This window comes from Canis aureus, chromosome 23, assembly GCF_053574225.1.
Source record: "Canis aureus isolate CA01 chromosome 23, VMU_Caureus_v.1.0, whole genome shotgun sequence".
Classification (NCBI taxonomy): Eukaryota; Metazoa; Chordata; class Mammalia; order Carnivora; family Canidae; genus Canis; species Canis aureus.
In genome coordinates, this window is record NC_135633.1 from 21,779,429 (window position 1) to 21,797,823 (window position 18,395).

Below are 18,395 nucleotides of genomic sequence, written 5' to 3' on the forward strand. Positions count from 1 at the left end.
ATTTCCCTGATGGCAAGTGATGTGGAGCATTTTCTCATGTGCTTGTTGGCCATGTCTATGCCTTCTTCTGTGAGATTTCTCTTCATGTCTTTTTCCCATTTCATGATTGGATTGTTTGTTTCTTTGCTGTTGAATTGAATAAGTTCTTTATACATCCTGGAAACTAGCCCTTTATCTAATGGTCCCCTGCATATTCTTAGACCATAATGCCTTGAAATTAGAACTAAATCATAAGAAGCAGTTTGGAAGGATTTCAAACACGTGGAAGTTAAGGACCATCCTGCTAAAAGATGAAAGGGTCAACCAGGAAATTAAGGAAGAATTAAAAAGATTCATGGAAACTAATGAGAATGAAGATACAACCATTCAAAATCTTTGGGATACAGCAAAAGCAGTCCTGAGGGGGAAATACATCGCAATACAAACATCCATCCAAAAACTGGAAAGAACTCAAATACAAAAGCTAAACTTACACCTAAAGGAGCTAGAGAAAAAACAGCAAATAGATCCTACACCCAGCAGAAGAAGAGAGTTAATAAAGATTCGAGCAGAACTCAATGGAATAGAGACCAGAAGAACTGTGAATATATTTTGAAAATTCCATTTTATCTTATTTTTTTCTTTTGAGTTTTAACTATTATATTTTGGGGGCTTGCCTTCAAGATTATAGTATGATCTCTAACTATTAAGAGTTTACCTTCAAGTGGTAACACATATTTTCATATATTTTTTTTTTATTGGTGTTCAATTTACTAACATACAGAATAACACCCAGTGCCCGTCACCCATTCACTCCCACCCCCCGCCCTCCTCCCCTTCTACCACCCCTAGTTCGTTTCCCAGAGTTAGCAGTCTTTACGTTCTGTCTCCCTTTCTGATATTTCCCACACATTTCTTCTCCCTTCCCTTATTTTCCCTTTCACTATTATTTATATTCCCCAAATGAATGAGAACATATAATGTTTGTCCTTCTCCGACTGACTTACTTCACTCAGCATAATACCCTCCAGTTCCATCCACGTTGAAGCAAATGGTGGGTATTTGTCATTTCTAATAGCTGAGTAATATTCCATTGTATACATAAACCACATCTTCTTTATCCATTCATCTTTCGTTGGACACCGAGGCTCCTTCCACAGTTTGGCTATCGTGGCCATTGCTGCTAGAAACATCGGGGTGCAGGTGTCCCGGCGTTTCATTGCATTTGTATCTTTGGGGTAAATCCCCAACAGTGCAATTGCTGGGTCGTAGGGCAGGTATATTTTTAACTGTTTGAGGAACCTCCACACAGTTTTCCAGAGTGGCTGCACCAGTTCACATTCCCACCAACAGTGTAAGAGGGTTCCCTTTTCTCCGCATCCTCTCCAACATTTGTTGTTTCCTGCCTTGTTAATTTTCCCCATTCTCACTGGTGTGAGGTGGTATCTCATTGTAGTTTTGATTTGTATTTCCCTGATGGCAAGTGATGCAGAGCATTTTCTCATATGCATGTTGGCCATGTCTATGTCTTCCTCTGTGAGATTTCTGTTCATGTCTTTTGCCCATTTCATGATTGGATTGTTTGTTTCTTTGGTGTTGAGTTTAATAAGTTCTTTATAGATCTTGGAAACTAGCCCTTTATCTGATATGTCATTTGCAAATATCTTCTCCCATTCTGTAGGTTGTCTTTGAGTTTTGTTGACTGTATCCTTTGCTGTGCAAAAGCTTCTTATCTTGATGAAGTCCCAATAGTTCATTTTTGCTTTTGTTTCTTTTGCCTTTGTGGATGTATCTTGCAAGAAGTTACTATGGCCGAGTTCAAAAAGGGTGTTGCCTGTGTTCTTCTCTAGGATTTTGATGGAATCTTGTCTCACATTTAGATCTTTCATCTATTTTGCGTTTATCTTTGTGTATGGTGAAAGAGAGTGGTCTAGTTTCATTCTTCTGCATGTGGATGTCCAATTTTCCCAGCACCATTTATTGAAGAGACTGTCTTTCTTCCAATGGATAGTCTTTCCTCCTTTATCGAATATTAGTTGCCCATAAAGTTCAGGGTCCACTTCTGGATTCTCTATTCTGTTCCACTGATCTATGTGTCTGTTTTTGTGCCAGTACCACACTGTCTTGATGACCACAGCTTTGTAGTACAACCTGAAATCTGGCATTGTGATGCCCCCAGATATGGTTTTCTTTTTTAAAATTCCCCTGGCTATTCGGGGTCTTTTCTGATTCCACACAAATCTTAAAATAATTTGTTCTAACTCTCTGAAGAAAGTCCATGGTATTTTGATAGGGATTGCATTAAACGTGTATATTGCCCTGGGTAACATTGACATTTTCACAATATTAATTCTGCCAATCCATGAGCATGGAATATTTTTCCATCTCTTTGTGTCTTCCTCAATTTCTTTCAGAAGTGTTCTATAGTTTTGAGGGTATAGATCCTTTACATCTTTGGTGAGGTTTATTCCTAGGTATCTTATGCTTTTGGGTGCAATTGTAAATGGGATTGACTCCTTAATTTCTCTTTCTTCAGTCTCATTGTTAGTGTATAGAAATGCCACTGACTTCTGGGCATTGATTTTGTATCCTGCCACGCTACCGAATTGCTGTATGAGTTCTAGCAATCTTGGGGTGGAGACTTTTGGGTTTTCTATGTAGAGTATCATGTCATCGGCGAAGAGGGAGAGTTTGACTTCTTCTTTGCCAATTTGAATGCCTTTAATGTCTTTTTGTTGTCTAATTGCTGAGGCTAGGACTTCCAATACTATGTTGAATAGCAGTGGTGAGAGTGGACATCCCTGTCTTGTTCCTGATCTTAGGGGAAAGGCTCCCAGTGCTTCCCCATTGAGAATGATATTTGCTGTGGGCTTTTCATAGATGGCTTTTAAGATGTCGAGGAATGTTCCCTCTATCCCTACACTCTGAAGAGTTTTGATCAGGAATGGATGCTGTATTTTGTCAAATGCTTTCTCTGCATCCAATGAGAGGATCATATGGTTCTTGGTTTTTCTCTTGCTGATATGATGAATCACATTGATTGTTTTACGGGTGTTGAACCAGCCTTGTGTCCCAGGGATAAATCCTACTTGGTCATGGTGAATAATTTTCTTAATGTACTGTTGGATCCTATTGGCCAGTATCTTGTTGAGAATTTTTGCATCCATGTTCATCAGGGATATTGGTCTGTAATTCTCCTTTTTGGCGGGGTCTTTGTCTGGCTTTGGAATTAAGCTGATGCTGGCTTCATAGAACGAATTTGGAAGTACTCCATCTCTTTCTATCTTTCCAAACAGCTTTAGGAGAATAGGTATGATTTCTTCTTTAAACGTTTGATAAAATTCTCCTGGGAAGCCATCTGGCCCTGGACTCTTGTGTCTTGGGAGGTTTTTGATGACTGCTTCAATTTCCTCCCTGGTTATTGGCCTGTTCAGGTTTTCTATTTCTTCCTGTTCCAGTTTTGGTAGTTTGTGGCTTTCCAGGAATGCGTCCATTTCTTCTAGATTGCCTAATTTATTGGCGTATAGCTGTTCATAATATGTTTTTAAAATTGTTTGTATTTCCTTGGTGTTGGTAGTGATCTCTCCTTTCTCATTCATGATTTTATTAATTTGAGTCTTCTCTCTCTTCTTTTTAATAAGGCTGGCTAATGGTTTATCTATCTTATTAATTCTTTCAAAGAACCAACTCCTGGTTCTGTTGATCTGTTCCACAGTTCTTCTGGTCTCGATTTTGTTGAGTTCTGCTCGAATCTTTATTAACTCCCTTCTTCTCTTGGGTGTAGGATCTATTTGCTGTTTTTTCTCTAGCTCCTTTATGTGTAAGGTTAGCTTTTGTATTTGAGTTCTTTCCAGTTTTTGAATGGATGCTTGTATTGCGATGTATTTCCCCCTTAGGACTGCTTTTGCTGCATCCCAAAGATTTTGAACGGTTGTATCTTCATTCTCATTAGTTTCCATGAATCTTTTTAATTCTTCCTTAATTTCCTGGTTGACCCTTTTATCTTTTAGCAGGATGGTCCTTAACCTCCATGTGTTTGAGGTCCTTCCAAACTTCTTGTTGTGATTTAGTTCTAATTTCAAGGAATTATGGTCCGAGAATATGCAGGGGACAATCCCAATCTTTTGGTATCGGTTCAGACCCGATTTGTGACCCAATATGTGGTCTATTCTGGAGAAAGTTCCATGTGCGCTTGAGAAGAATGTGTATTCAGTTGAGTTTGGATGTAAAGTTCTGTAGATATCTGTGAAATCCATCTGGTCCAGTGTATCATTTAAAGCTCTCGTTTCTTTGGAGATGTTGTGCTTAGAAGACCTATCGAGTATAGAAAGAGCTAGATTGAAGTCACCAAGTATAAGTGTATTATTATCTAAGTATTTCTTCACTTTGGTTAATAATTGATTTATATATTTGGCAGCTCCCACATTCGGAGCATATATATTGAGGATTGTTAAGTCCTCTTGTTGAATAGATCCTTTAAGTATGATATAGTGTCCCTCTTCATCTCTCACTACAGTCTTTGGGGTAAATTTTAGTTTATCTGATATAAGGATGGCTACCCCTGCTTTCTTTTGAGGACCATTCGAATGGTAAATGGTTCTCCAACCTTTTATTTTCAGGCTGTAGGTGTCCTTCTGTCTAAAATGAGTCTCTTGTAGACAGCAAATAGATGGGTCCTGCTTTTTTATCCAGTCTGAAACCCTGCGCCTTTTGATGGGGTCATTAAGCCCGTTCACATTCAGAGTTACTATTGAGAGATATGAGTTTAGTGTCATCATGATATCTATTCAGTCTTTGTTTTTGTGGACTGTTCCACTGAACTTCTTCTTAAAGGGGAATTTTAAGAGGCCCCCTTAAAATTTCTTGCAGAGCTGGTTTGGAGGTCACATATTCTTTTAGTTGCTGCCTGTCTTGGAAGCTCTTTATCTCTCCTTCCATTTTGAATGAGAGCCTTGCTGGATAAAGTATTCTTGGTTGCATCTTCATCTCATTTAGGACCCTGAATATATCCTGCCAGCCCTTTCTGGCCTGCCAGGTCTCTGTGGAGAAGTCTGCTGTTACCCTAATACTCCTCCCCATAAAAGTCAGGGATTTCTTGTCTCTTGCTGCTTTAAGGATCTTCTCTTTATCTTTGGAATTTGCAAGCTTCACAATTAAATGTCGAGGTGTTGAACGGTTTTTATTGATTTTAGGGGGGGATCTCTCTATTTCCTGGATCTGAATGCCTGTTTCCCTTCCCAGATTAGGAAAGTTTTCAGCTAGAATTTGTTCAAATACATATTCTGGCCCTCTGTCCCTTTCGGCACCCTCGGGAACCCCAATTAAACGTAGGTTTTTCTTCCTCAGGCTGTCGTTTATTTCCCTTAATCTATCTTCATGGTCTTTTAATTGTTTGTCTCTTTTTTCCTCAGTTTCCCTCTTTGCTATCAACTTGTCTTCTAGGTCACTCACTCGTTCTTCCACCTCGTTAACCCTCGTCGTTAGGACTTCTAGTTTGGATTGCATCTCATTCAATTGATTTTTAATTTCTGTCTGATTAGCTCTAAATTCTGCAGTCATGAAGTCTCTTGAGTCCTTTATACTTTTTTCTAGAGCCACCAGTAGCTGTATAATAGTGCTTCTGAATTGGCTTTCTGACATTGAATTGTAATCCAGATTTTGTAACTCTGTGGGAGAGAGGACTGTTTCTGATTCTTTCTTTTGAGGTGAGGTTTTCCTTCTAGTCATTTTGCTCAGTGCAGAGTGGCCAAAAGCAAGTTGTATTGGGAAAAAGAGAAAAAGAGAGGAGAGAAAGAAGGAAAGAAAAGAGAAAGAGAAAAAAAAAGGGAAGAAAAAGAAAAAAAAACGAAAAAAAAAAAAAAAAAGAAGAAGAAAAAGAGAAAGAAAAATAAAGGAGAAAAAAAGGGGGTGGGGGAAGGAAACAAATCAAAAAGCAAAACAAAACAAAAACAAAAACAAAAACAAACAAACAAAAAATGAACCACCGGGGAGTATCTTCTGATTCTGTGTACTTTAAGTCCCTTGGCTTCTCCTGGAAGTTGTCAGTCTAGCTGGTGTTCTGGGGGAGGGGCCTGCTGTGCTGATTTTCAGGTGTTAGCAGTTGGGGGAGCTGCTGTGCCCCTGCCTGGTGCAGGGCTCAGTGGGGGTTGTTTACCCCGTGAGGCCACAGGAGGAACAGCCCCAGTGGCGGGGCAGCTCTGGAAACCTGGATTCAGCCCCCGCAGTAACTCCGGAGCTCTCCGTCTGCAGGGCCTGGAGGCCCCGGGCGGGGCCGCTGATCTGCTCAGCTGGGGCAGGAGCGTCCTCGCTGTCCTGGGCCCTCCCGGCCTCTGCCTGTCCCGGGGGGAGGCCGGACCCTGGGCTGTGTCCCGGCGCCCTGTGCTCCGGACCCTGCGCTGTTGGATTCGCGCTCCCGCCCCGCAGCCCCCTCCGCGGAGCCGCCGCCCGAGCCCCTCCGAGCTGCTCCTGGAACCGCGCAGCCCCCTCCGCACGGAGCCTCTTCCTCTGCCCGAGCCCCCCCGAGCTGCTCCCGCCCCGCAGCCCCCTCCGCGGAGCCGCCGACCGAGCCCCCCGAGCTGCTCCGGGTCCCGCCGTGCGCGCTGCAGCCCTTAGGGAGCTCGGCGCACTCTCCTGGGCGCGCAGTTGCTGTTACTGTCCCGGGGAGCCCCAGGGCATCCCCGCCCTCCTGGGTCCTGCTCCAACTCCCCGCGAGCCCCTTTCCGCCCGGGAAGGTCGGTGCAGCTCCTGCTCCTCCGGGACGGGGCTCTCCTGTCCTGGGGACACTCGCCCCGGCCTCAGCCCGGCTCCTCGCGGGGCCCCTCCCCCTTGGAGGCCTTTGTTCCTTTATTTCTTTTTCCCCGTCTTCCTACCTTGATAGATGCGCGAACTCTTCTCACTGTAGCATTCCAGCTGGTCTCTCTTTAAATCTCAGGCCGAATTCGTAGATTTTCAGGATAATTTGAAGGTTTTCTAGGTAGTTTGGTGGAGACAGGTGATTTGGGGACCCTACTCTTCCGCCATCTTGCTCCTCCCCCCATATTTTCATATATAATGTAAAGATTTGCCATGATGTAGTTCCATTTCTTCTTTTCTGTTTTGTGCTATTATTGTCATACATCTTATAAACCACACAACACATTGTTATTTTTTGTTATAGACAATAATTTTTAAATAACTATAAATAATTTTAAAATCTTACAATTTACCCACATACAACAAATTCTGATAGTCTTTATACCTTTCTGTACATCTGTATTTACATTAGATAATTTTCCTTCTTCTTTCAAACATTTTTGTAGTATGAGTATATTGGTGAAAATTATTTCAACTTTTGTATATTAAAAACATATGCCTGTTTTTGGAAAGCATTTGTAGGGAATAGAATTGTAACTTAATTTTTTTTTCTCATGGGATACTTGTGTGGCTCAGCAGTTTAAGAGTCTGCCTTCTGCTAGGGATGTGATCCTGGAGTCCTGGGATTAAGTCCCATATGGGGCTTCCTGCTTGGAGACTGCTTCTCCATCTCCCTGTGTCTCTGCCTCTCTCTGTATCTCTCATGAATAAATAAATAAATTCTTAAAATTTTTTTCTCTTTTAATCTTTTGAGATATTGCTCTATGTTTTCTTGCTTGCATTGTTTTTGATAAGAAATCTGTGTCATACTTAATTTAGTCTCTCTTTTTTAAAGATCTTATTTATTTGATTTGTTTTCTCATTGGTTTTATAATGACATGTAGTCAATTCCTAAGTATACATCTTTTTTTATAAATTTATTTTTTATTGGTGTTCAATTTGCCAACATATAGAATAACACCCAGTGCTAAGTATACATCTTATTTGAGTGGTAAACCTGTCAGTGGAATTGTTTACACTATCACTTAGATTTCTCATATGTATTCAAACCAAAGTGAGTAAAAAGGTAGTTCTGGTCTTACCTCTAAGCTCTCATCTGCCCCTCAGCAATATTTTATACAGTCCTCAGATCATGGAATTTTGCATGAAATATGATATCCTTCACGTTTGATGTTTAATGTAAAAACTCAGAGGACAAGGATAGTGTATGAATTATATTCCTAGTAACTAGCATACATTTAATATTTTTTTTACATTTAATAATTTATTCAACTTGTATTCAGACATTGATTTCACAAGTATTTATGGTCTCTACTGTACCTAGCACTGTTTGGACACTGGAAATACAACAATAAACACATCAGGAAAAAGTTCTTGCCCTTCTGCTCCTTAAATTTTAGTAAATGTAGGGCTGACTAAACAAATGAGCAAAATGCACTATCAGGAGATATGATTAAGGCAGAACAAGGAAACAGAGAAGACATTAAGGCATCATTTGTGCTTTGGGAGAATATTATTGGATGTTATTTTAAAATACTGTGGACAGGAAGACCCAAGGAGGGAAGGGGCTTTGTGGTCAGAGGAACAACAAGCAAAAAAGTCCCAGAGACAGTGGTTCATGTTTTTAAGAAGCTGTTAGGGAGGCAGTCCTGACTGAGGGACTGAAAGAGGAGATCAGATATGCAAGGAATCCCACCTATACAAACAAATTCCTCCCTCCTCTGGGTTTATTGATGAGTTTTAATCTAACCCTTCTACATTGATTTTACATGTTTTTGGGTTTTCCACCAGGCCTTTTTGAGTAATGGGATCAAGATTTATGTATGTTATAGTCTCATTTTCTAGTTCTGTGCTGTACATACCGTAACTATCAGTAAATATGTTTGAATGCCTGAGGGAAAGACTAAAGCATAATGGTTACTGTCAATATTTTTTAACAGTTGCTTTTTTATCTCATTTTACTTTTCTAAAGTCAATGCACTGTCAGTAAATACCGATGCTTACTATCAGCCACACATCTTTAAATTAGTATTTATTTTCTATCACTGACCCTAAAAGGGATTTAATCAGGAGCATACAAGGAGGTGTGATGCAGAGTCTTCAGCATCAGGCTGGGGGAAGTAAGAGGGAAACCATACAGTTCATATCTTCAGGCATGTCAAGAGAGAGGATTGATTAGGACTGTAATTTTATCTCCAAGTCCCTGCCTTCCAGTAGTGATTTTGCGTATCGGTGGTTGAGAGAAGTCAAGCTGGAACAAAATTACTTGAATCTCTCTGTTACCCTCCTCAGTAATTTCCTAATTCCCTCTTTAATCTCCTGGGTTCGTATCCCATAGACAATGGGATTGAGAGCTGCAGGAATTACATGGTGTAGGACATTAAGTAAGATGGGAATATCAGGGGAAACTTTTTTTTTGGCAATGTGGGTAAAAACCAAAACCAGCAGGATGGTGCTAAAGAAGAGGATGAGAATGAAGTGAGAGCCGCATGTGCTCAGAGCTTTGGCAGCTGCCCCTTTTGCCTTCAGTCTAAGAACAGTTTTTAGGATGAAGAGATACGAGAGGAAGATGAGCACTAGGTCAGAGCCCAGAAGAGTCCAGGCCACAATTAACTGGTATATTTTGTTAAGGAAAACATTATCACAGGAGAGCTTGGACACAGAGAGGTTGGCACAGATACAGTTCTCAATTATATTTTTTCCACAATAATGGAGCTGGGCAGAGAGGATAGGAATGAACATAGTAAGAAGTGCATTCCTTGCCAAAATAAACATAGCAGCCCTAGCTACAAATTGATCAGTGATGATGGAAGAGTACCTCAGTGGGTGGCAGATGGCCACATAGCGGTCATAGGCCATGACCATGAATGTGCAAGACTCCATGCCAAGGAAGCAATTCATGATGTACATCTGAATGAAGCAGGCAGAGAAGCTGATGGACCTGAGATCAAACCAGAAGATGGCCAGGACCTTGGGTATAACAGTCAGGCAGAGGACGATGTCCAGCAGAGAGAGGATGCTGAGCAGGTAGTACATGGGCTCATGCAGAGAGGCCTCCAGCTGGATGGTGACCAGGAGAACACCATTGGCCCCCATGGCCAGGAGGAAGAGGAAGCTTAGGGGCAGGGACAACCAGAACTTCCAGCTGGGAGACCTGACTAAACAATTCAGGAGGAAGTCTGAAACCACAACTGAAGTGGTGCCATTTTGGTGCGCTGTCATATTTTGCCAAATAGTTCTACAATTTTCCTTTAGTGATCTGTAAAATTAGGATACAAATGAACTATTAATTCAAGACACATGGATTTAGAGCCATTTGCTTCGCTGAGCTAAAACTTGTGAGTTTTAGCAGGTCATCCAGACCCATGTGAATCCACCTGTTTATAGTTTGTGCCGTGTTCCTGGGATACTCCTATCACTTTAAGCAGTATAGAGGCTTGAAGAAATATGATTTGTTTATACATGTTTGATTTGATCAAAGTTTATTTTTAATAGGATTGTATAGTCTTTGCAGAAATGAAAGAGTAGGAATTACTCAGTAAACTACTTTTTGACAGTTTTGTCCTCAAGTTTGTATGTTTTACATATTTTCTGTTTTTTATTCTTTAGTGACCACATACACTAGTACATGACAATTTTACTTTTACAATATGCATAGAAGTGGCAAAGCCAGGCCCAAATAGGGACTCAGATATGTGTCCCTAGTTCTTCATGCCACCTCATTCTGATTTTCTGGAAGTACTTTGCTTTAAATACAGATTTAAAAAATGATACTCTGGTAATAAAGCTTATCAGTTTTCATGATTTCTAAATAGTCATCTAAGGAGGGACATGAGGATCCTCCCAAATTATCATATTCACCCCCCTCTATATGTTTTCAGATTTGTAGGATTCTTAGCAACCTTAAAAGGAGAAGAAGCAATCTATATAGCTATGTGAGAGCCATATCTGCTGTTAGACAAGGTGAAAACTTGATTGTTCTGCTTGAAATAGTGTGAGGGTGTTGAAGTCTATCTTTAAAGTTTGTACGTCCCCTTTTGTATTTTATTTTCCCATCTTAAATGTAATGATCCAGGTACATATTCCTCTGCTTCTGGGCATAGTTCAATGTTGTCATGTTCCCTTATCACTTAACCTCCTCCCCTGGCATTCTATTAGGTGCTAGGATCACAGTATTGAAAAAGAAACTGTCCTTACTCTCAGGAAGTAGAAGTAAAACCCATTCCGGGGGCAATGAGTAATAATAAGAACAAATGACAGGATCTTGCCCAAACTATGAAAAGAGTGTAGGGTTAGCAGAGTCACTGTAATGTGGGCCATAGACTGGTGAAAAGGGATTGTAAATAAAGTGAAGTGGTCCTCTCTAGTTTACATGAAAGGTGAAGGATTCTAACACATGGCTGTAGGTTTGCAAAGGCAAGGTCCAGTTTTCTGGGATCCTTCACATCATGATGTCCATTTTAGATAAATCTGTGTACATGCACCAAGTCTCTGTGGTGTTATTTTGTGGGTACAGAAACACTTTTTCATTAGAGGTTTATGTACTTCCTTGTTTGTCATTCTTTGCTATGTAATATAAATGGCATATTAGTTTGGGAACTTTTTTTATTTCCTGTAACTATACTCAAATATGCTAGGGCTTCATTCTGTTGAATTATTTGGCATCCAATGAGATATGTTATAATATCACATTACTAATGAGAGAATTTATATCTCCCAATCTTATCCACCCATACTGTATCACATTGATCTTTTGCCTGCTTATATAGTGGGTGGGTGGGAGTAATTTCTAGGATTCCTCTGCATCTCAAGAGTAATTGTATGATAATGTGTTTGCCTAACAGTTCTATAAAAAGAAAAGAAATCTCACCATGATACAAGGAATTGTTTTGACAACAGAATCTGATGGAGGAGAAATAGTATTGGAGTGGGGATAGGGTGGCAAGGAAGGAAGTTTTAATAAAACTGTGAACCCAGATCTGAACAATATTTTCATCCCTTTGGAAACACACTTCCTTTTGGAGTGGTTCAAATAGTACTTTTGTTTCTGTTTATGATCCTCTATTCTCCAAATGCAGTTCCAGTCCTGCTCAGCTGACTCTTGTTACATTCTGTTCATTAGAGAGACCCTGTTAAGAGCTGGGGTTTGCTCTCACATGAGGGAGGAGAGGCATTCCCTTCCAGGGCTCCTTTCTTCACTTTTGATACTCTGCTTCCCCAGGCAAGAGTTTGTGTAGCTGGGGTCAGCAAGGCATGGCTCCCTCCTCATATGTAGAAGAGATTTAGATGGCTTTCCCATTGTTGTTCTCTTGGTATAATAGATACCTCAGTAGTAACTTTGGCAATTTGGGGATGAATTTTAAACATATTATTTCATTTGTGACTCACACCACTGTGAAGTAGTAGGATAAATTGACCATTATAACAATTTATCTTTTGAAATGGCAAGTTGAGATTCAGTGATTTTATGCATATTTACACAGTTTAATTAGTAGGGTTCAGTTGTGGAAGAAATAAAATTTACATCCAAAGCGCGTGAATATATGAATATACCTGCGTTCTGGGTTACCACAGTGATGTAGCAATGGGTATCTGAACTGTCATTCCATTTTATATGTTTTTATGTTCCCCTCTTTTACCTTCACCACCACCACTCATGCACATACAATCCTTCGGCAGTTTTCCAAAAATCTGAAATTCTCCTTTTAAACACACTTACCAGTCTGACTCCTGCTTCCACTGCTCAGAGTCCAATTTTCTTCTTTCTTTCCCTTTATTTTGTGTATCTTATTATTGTTTCCCTTCTAAGTAGCCACCCAGTCTGGGTTCAATAAAGATTTTAAATCAATTTCCATAAGCACAATCTCTGATTTATTTTTCTGTCACAAAACTGTATACCCTCCACTTCCCACGTCAGCTTATCTTGGCTATCCTTTGCCTTGTTTGAGTGTCTTACAAAGACTGGGAGATATGAAGATAAAAACCAAGGGAAAAGTGACATCCAGGCTTGATGGGTGACCAAAGGACCTTCTGTAAATCCTGGGCATCATGTTTATTCAACTCTATCTTTCCCTCTCATTCTTTTTGAATACTTTTACTTGTATTTTTGAGGCATAACTAACTAATAGCACCTGCTCAACCCAGAGCTTACCACAATGACCCTCAGCATGTACAACAGCAGGCTGTCGAACTCCAAATATTCCATCCAAATCCACTTTCATCATTTAGGTTTTGTCATTTGTATTTGCTCATCACACCCTCTCATCCTATTCTGCCAAATTTTTACATTTAATCCTTCTAAGACACAGCCCCAAATCTCACCAACTCCAAGAAACTTTCTTTCTCTAGGGTATTCCATGTATTCTTTGACATAATTAGGGTGTTGTTGCATGGAAATAGAGGAAATGTTGAAATAACCTTTGGAAGATAGAGACTAATGGAAGAACTGGTAATTCAGACATGAATGCTCATGGAGAAGTAACGAGGAAGAGGCAGATTTTTTTTGTCTCCTGAGGAACTTTGGGATAATTATTTCTTGCACCAGAATGAGACTTCTGAGGACAATGTAAGGGGATTATTTTATCTGTTCTTTCTACTCATTGACTCTTCCTTTCTCTTCTTTTCTTTGGAATGTTCTCTTACATGTTCTTCAATCTACAACACATCCAATAAACATTGAACTATCTACTAAGTCCTAGAAACAAAGTAGCTGAGATCATCTATGTCCTTCTTCCCTTCTCCTGTTTTGACCTTGGATTGCAGTCAGAGCTAGACAATGACAGCACTTGGGCTGAGGACGCAGAGCAAATTACTACTGGTTCCAGGTAAGGACAGGATGACAAAGCCAGTGAAGTTGAAGGGCAATGATCCAAGCCGAGACCCTGCAGGGCAAGTTTTTTCCCAGACTGCAGGATGGGCCCCAACATAGCACTATGGAAGCCCTGTTTGACGGAGAGGAGGGGTTGAGAAAGATCACCTAACTCCGTAAATTCAAACAGATTTGTGAGACATCTCTCTCAAGTATCATTTTGAACAACATTGATATGAATGAACCTGTGACAGATACTTCTATGATCTGTGCAAAATTTTCTGTTTTTGGTGGCAGTAGCTTGTAGAAATTCTTTAGATTGAGCTGAATCTGAAGAACTACTTTTGGACTTCCACTGACCCTCACTTGTGGTCTCTGTCCTCAGCATCTTGAGTTATTTAGATTAAATATAATTCCTATACCATGATTCAAGCCTTTGTGGGCAGAAGCTTTGCACTAAAGTCCCTATGTTTCAATATGTACATTTGAAAACCCCAAATCACCTAAACTAAACTACAGATGATGCACTTTTCATGCTGGCTATAGCAACCCCTATTAGTCTCTTATGGGTGATTGATTTCCTGCTTTTCTACTATCTCTGGCATCACCCAGCAAAAAAATCGAAAAAGGCAAGATGATGGCAAAAAGGAAGGTCCCAGAGCACAGGTTCTCACATGTGCCACCTGACTTGAGACAAAATACAATCTCTACTATCCCATTTTCAGACTACCTCAGCCATTCTGACTCAGGAATGGAAAAGTGCACAAATCTGGACTGAATAAGAAGGTTCCCCCTTCTTTCTCCCACCCCCACCCCAGGGTTCTGGCTAATATTGGTATAGCTGCCTCTCAGCCACCCTCTACACAGACTCACTTACAGAGGATGTGAAGCACGAGGTCTGCTGATATTGGATTTCTGTTTAATTCTTGAAGTATCTGGAGGTAGTTATAACTCCAGAGCCCAAGGGACTTTACACTCTGAACCTCTTCATCCCTAATTCCTTGGGCCCAAGAGGTCCTCTTAGGACTGATAAGTAGGCAAGTGTGAGAAGAAAATGATTTTCTTTCTCTCTAAAAGCAAGGAGCACTGGTAATCCAGCCCTATATTGACTGAATTCTATAGGACTCTTGATTGATGTTGACTTATGACTTTTATGATGGCATTATAATGATAATAATTCAAGAGAGACTTGTAACAAATATTCCTGAGAAAATGCATATTGTTTTTCAGAGAGATAATCCTATAGAAATTTTCATTGCACTAAAGATTTTTTATTTTTATCTTTTTTATTTTTAAGATTTTATTTATTTATTTATTTATTTATTTATTTATTTATTTACGAGAGACAGAGAGAGAGGCAAAGACACAGGCAGAAGGAGAAGCAGGCTCCATGCAAGGAGCCCAATGTGTGACTTTAACCTGGGATCTAGGATCATGCCCTGAGCCAAAAGCAGGCACTCAACCAGTTAGCTACCTAGGCATCCCCAAAGTTTTTTTAAATGTGAGGTACATGGAACTTATACTAGGAAATATTGCTTTAAATTTTTTTTAATTTCCACTCGAACTTTGTGTGAATTTTTCATATTCCCACATTATGGGAGCCAGCATCATTGGTTTCTTTATTACTTTTTTATTTTTATGTATTTTTTTACTTAAGTATGGTGGATACCTAGTGTTGTATTAGTTTCAAATGTACAACATAGTGATTTGCCAAGTTTATACATTAGGCTGTGTTCACTAGCTACCATCTGTCACTATCCATTGTCATTAAAATATCATTGACCATATTCCCTATGCTGTGCCATCATCATCAGTTTCAATAAGACCTTTTTTTGCTTTATTTATTTATTTATTCTTTTTTTTAAATTTTATTTTAAGCCCAATGGTGTTATGGATGATACCATCAGGCAGTTTGGTTTGTATATGTTCCATGCTGGACCATGCAGATTACCCAACCAGTGACATGCATACTCCTTGCCATTGTGACACCTCTCTTCTCACAAGTGGGAATTTCAAGTGACAGACTAAAGCTGTTTGCTATCAATTTTGCAAAAAACACATCTGCCAGATAGCCAAAATTTTGTTAAGAGACTGAAATCAATTAATATTCTAATTTGTTACCTGTCATTAGTGTCACATTATATTATGCCAAGTCAAAAGTGATAACCTTTATATAACATATGCTCCTAAAGGAAATTTTTTTTTCTTTTTTTTATGATAGTCACACAGAGAGAGAGAGAGAGAGGCAGAGACACAGGCAGAGGGAGAAGCAGGCTCCATGCACCGGGAGCCCAACGCAGGATTCGATCCCGGGTCTCCAGGATCGCGCCCTGGGCCAAAGGCAGGCGCCAAACCGCTGCGCCACCCAGGGATCCCCTAAAGGAATTTTTTTTGCTTTAGAAATTCATTTATCTGTTAGAGAAATAGAAATAATAACAAATTAATTTATATTTAACTTTCACTTCTTCTAATGGCAGCACTCATTTCTTTGTTTCTCTTCATATCCAAGTTTCTGTCTGCATCATATTCTTTCTTCCTGAAGAGCTTCTTTTAACATACTGTTTGTAGTTCATGTCTGAAGGCAACAAATTCTTTCAGTTTTCCTTTTTCTGAACAAGTCTTGTCTCTCATTCTTTTTGAAAGATATTTTACTTGATTTTTAAAAATAAATTTATTTTTTATTGGTGTTCAATTTACCAACATACAGAATAAAACCCAGTGCTCGCTTGTCAAGTGCCCCCCCCCAGTGCCCGTCACCCATTCACCCCCACCGCCCACCCTCCTCCCCTTCCACCACCCCTAGATAATTTCCCAGAGTTAGGAGTCTTTATGTTCTGTCTCCCTTTCTGATATTCCCCACACATTTCTTCTCCCTTCCCTTCTATTCCTTTTCATTATTATTTATATTCCCCAAATGAATGAGACCATATAATGTTTGTCCTTCTCCGACTGACTTACTTCACTCAGCATAATACCCTCCAATTCCATCCACATTGAAGCAAATGGTGGGTATTTGTCATTTCTAATGGCTGAGTAATATTCCATTGTATACATAAACCACATCTTCTTTATCCATTCATCTTTCGATGGACACCGAGGCTCCTTCCACAGTTTGGCTATTGTGGCCATTGCTGCTATAAATATCGGGGTGCAGATGTCCTGACGTTTCATTGCATCTGTATCTTTGGGGTAAATCGCCCAGCAGAGCAGATCTATTTTTAATTCTTTGAAGAAACTCCACAGAGTCTTCCAGAGTGGCTGCACCAGTTCACGTTCCCACCAACAGCGCAAGAGTGTTCCCCTTTCTCCACATCCTCTCCAACATTTGTTGATCCTGCCTTGTTAATTTTCCCCATTCTCACTGGTGTGAGGTGGTATCTCATTGTGGTTTTGATTTGTATTCCCCTGATGGCCAGTGATGCAGAGCATTTTCTCATGTGCATGTTGGACATGTCTATGTCTTCTTCTGTGAGATTTCAGTTCATGTCTTTTGCCCATTTCATTATTGGATTGTTGTTTCTTTGGTGTTGAATTTAATAAGTTCTTTATAGATCTTGGAAACTAGCCCTTTATCTGATACATGATTTGCACATATCTTCTCCCATTCTGTAGATTGCCTTTTAGTTTTGTTGGCTGTATCCTTTGCTGTGCAAAAGCTTCTTATCTTGATGAAGTCCCAATAGTTCATTTTTGCTTTTGTTTCTTTTGCCTTCGGGGATGTATCTTGCAAGAAGTTACTATGGCCGAGTTCAAAAAGGGTGTTGCCTGTGTTCTCCTCTAGGATTTTGATGGAATCTTGTCTCACATTTGGATCTTTCATCCATTTTGAGTTTATCTTTGTATATGGTGAAAGAGAGTGGTCTAGTTTCATTCCTCTGCATGTGGATGTCCAATTTTCCCAGCACCATTTATTGAAGAGACTGTCTTTCTTCCAATGGATAGTCTTTCCTCCTTTATCGAATGTTAGTTGACCATAAAGTTCAGGGTCCACTTCTGGGTTCTCTATTCTGTTCCACTGATCTATGTGTCTGTTTTTGTGCCAGTACCACACCGTCTTGATGACCACAGCTTTGTAGTACAACCTGAAATCTGGCATTGTGATGCCCCCAGCTATGGTTTTCTTTTTTAAAATTCCCCTGGCTATTCGGGGTCTTTTCTGATTCCACACAAATCTTAAGATGATTTGTTCCAACTCCCTGAAGTAAGTCCATGGTATTTTGATAGGGATTGCATTAAACGTGTAAATTGCCTTGGGTAACATTGACATTTTCACAATATTAATTCTTCCAATCCATGAGCATGGAATATTTTTCCATCTCTTTGTGTTTTCCTCAATTTCTTTCAGAAGTGTTCTATAGTTTTTAGGGTATAGATCCTTTGCCTCTTTGGTTAGGTTTATTCCTAGGTATCTTATGCTTTTGGGTGCAATTGTAAATGGATTGACTCCTTAATTTCTCTTTCTTCAGTCTCATTGTTAGTGTATAGAAATGCCACTGACTTCTGGGCATTGATTTTGTATCCTGCCACGCTACCAAATTGATGTATGAGTTCTAGCAATCTTGGGGTGGAGACTTTTGTGTTTTCTATGTAGAGTATCATGTCATCGGCGAAGAGGGAGAGTTTGACTTCTTCTTTGCTAATTTGAATGCCTTTAATGTCTTTTTGTTGTCTGATTGCTGAGGCTAGGACTTCCAGTACTATGTTGAATAGCAGTAGTGAGAGTGCACATCCCTGTCTTGTTCCTGATCTTAGGGGA

At 39.9% G+C, this 18,395-nt stretch overlaps 1 protein-coding gene across 1 annotated transcript; it reads right to left on the bottom strand.

Annotated features, from left to right (window-relative positions):
• Window positions 1–9,093: 9,093 nt before the first annotated feature.
• Window positions 9,094–10,053, bottom strand: LOC144295324 (olfactory receptor 56A3-like). The gene has a single exon (XM_077867707.1). It carries the CDS (start codon window positions 10,051–10,053, stop codon window positions 9,094–9,096), a length of 960 nt encoding a protein of 319 aa, XP_077723833.1.
• Between the last annotated feature and the right edge of the window lie 8,342 nt (window positions 10,054–18,395).

Excerpts from the sequence above, each read along its gene's own strand:
- LOC144295324 (XM_077867707.1), bottom strand. The coding sequence starts at position 10,053 with ATGACAGCGCACCAAAATGGCACCACTTCAGTTGTGGTTTCAGACTTC.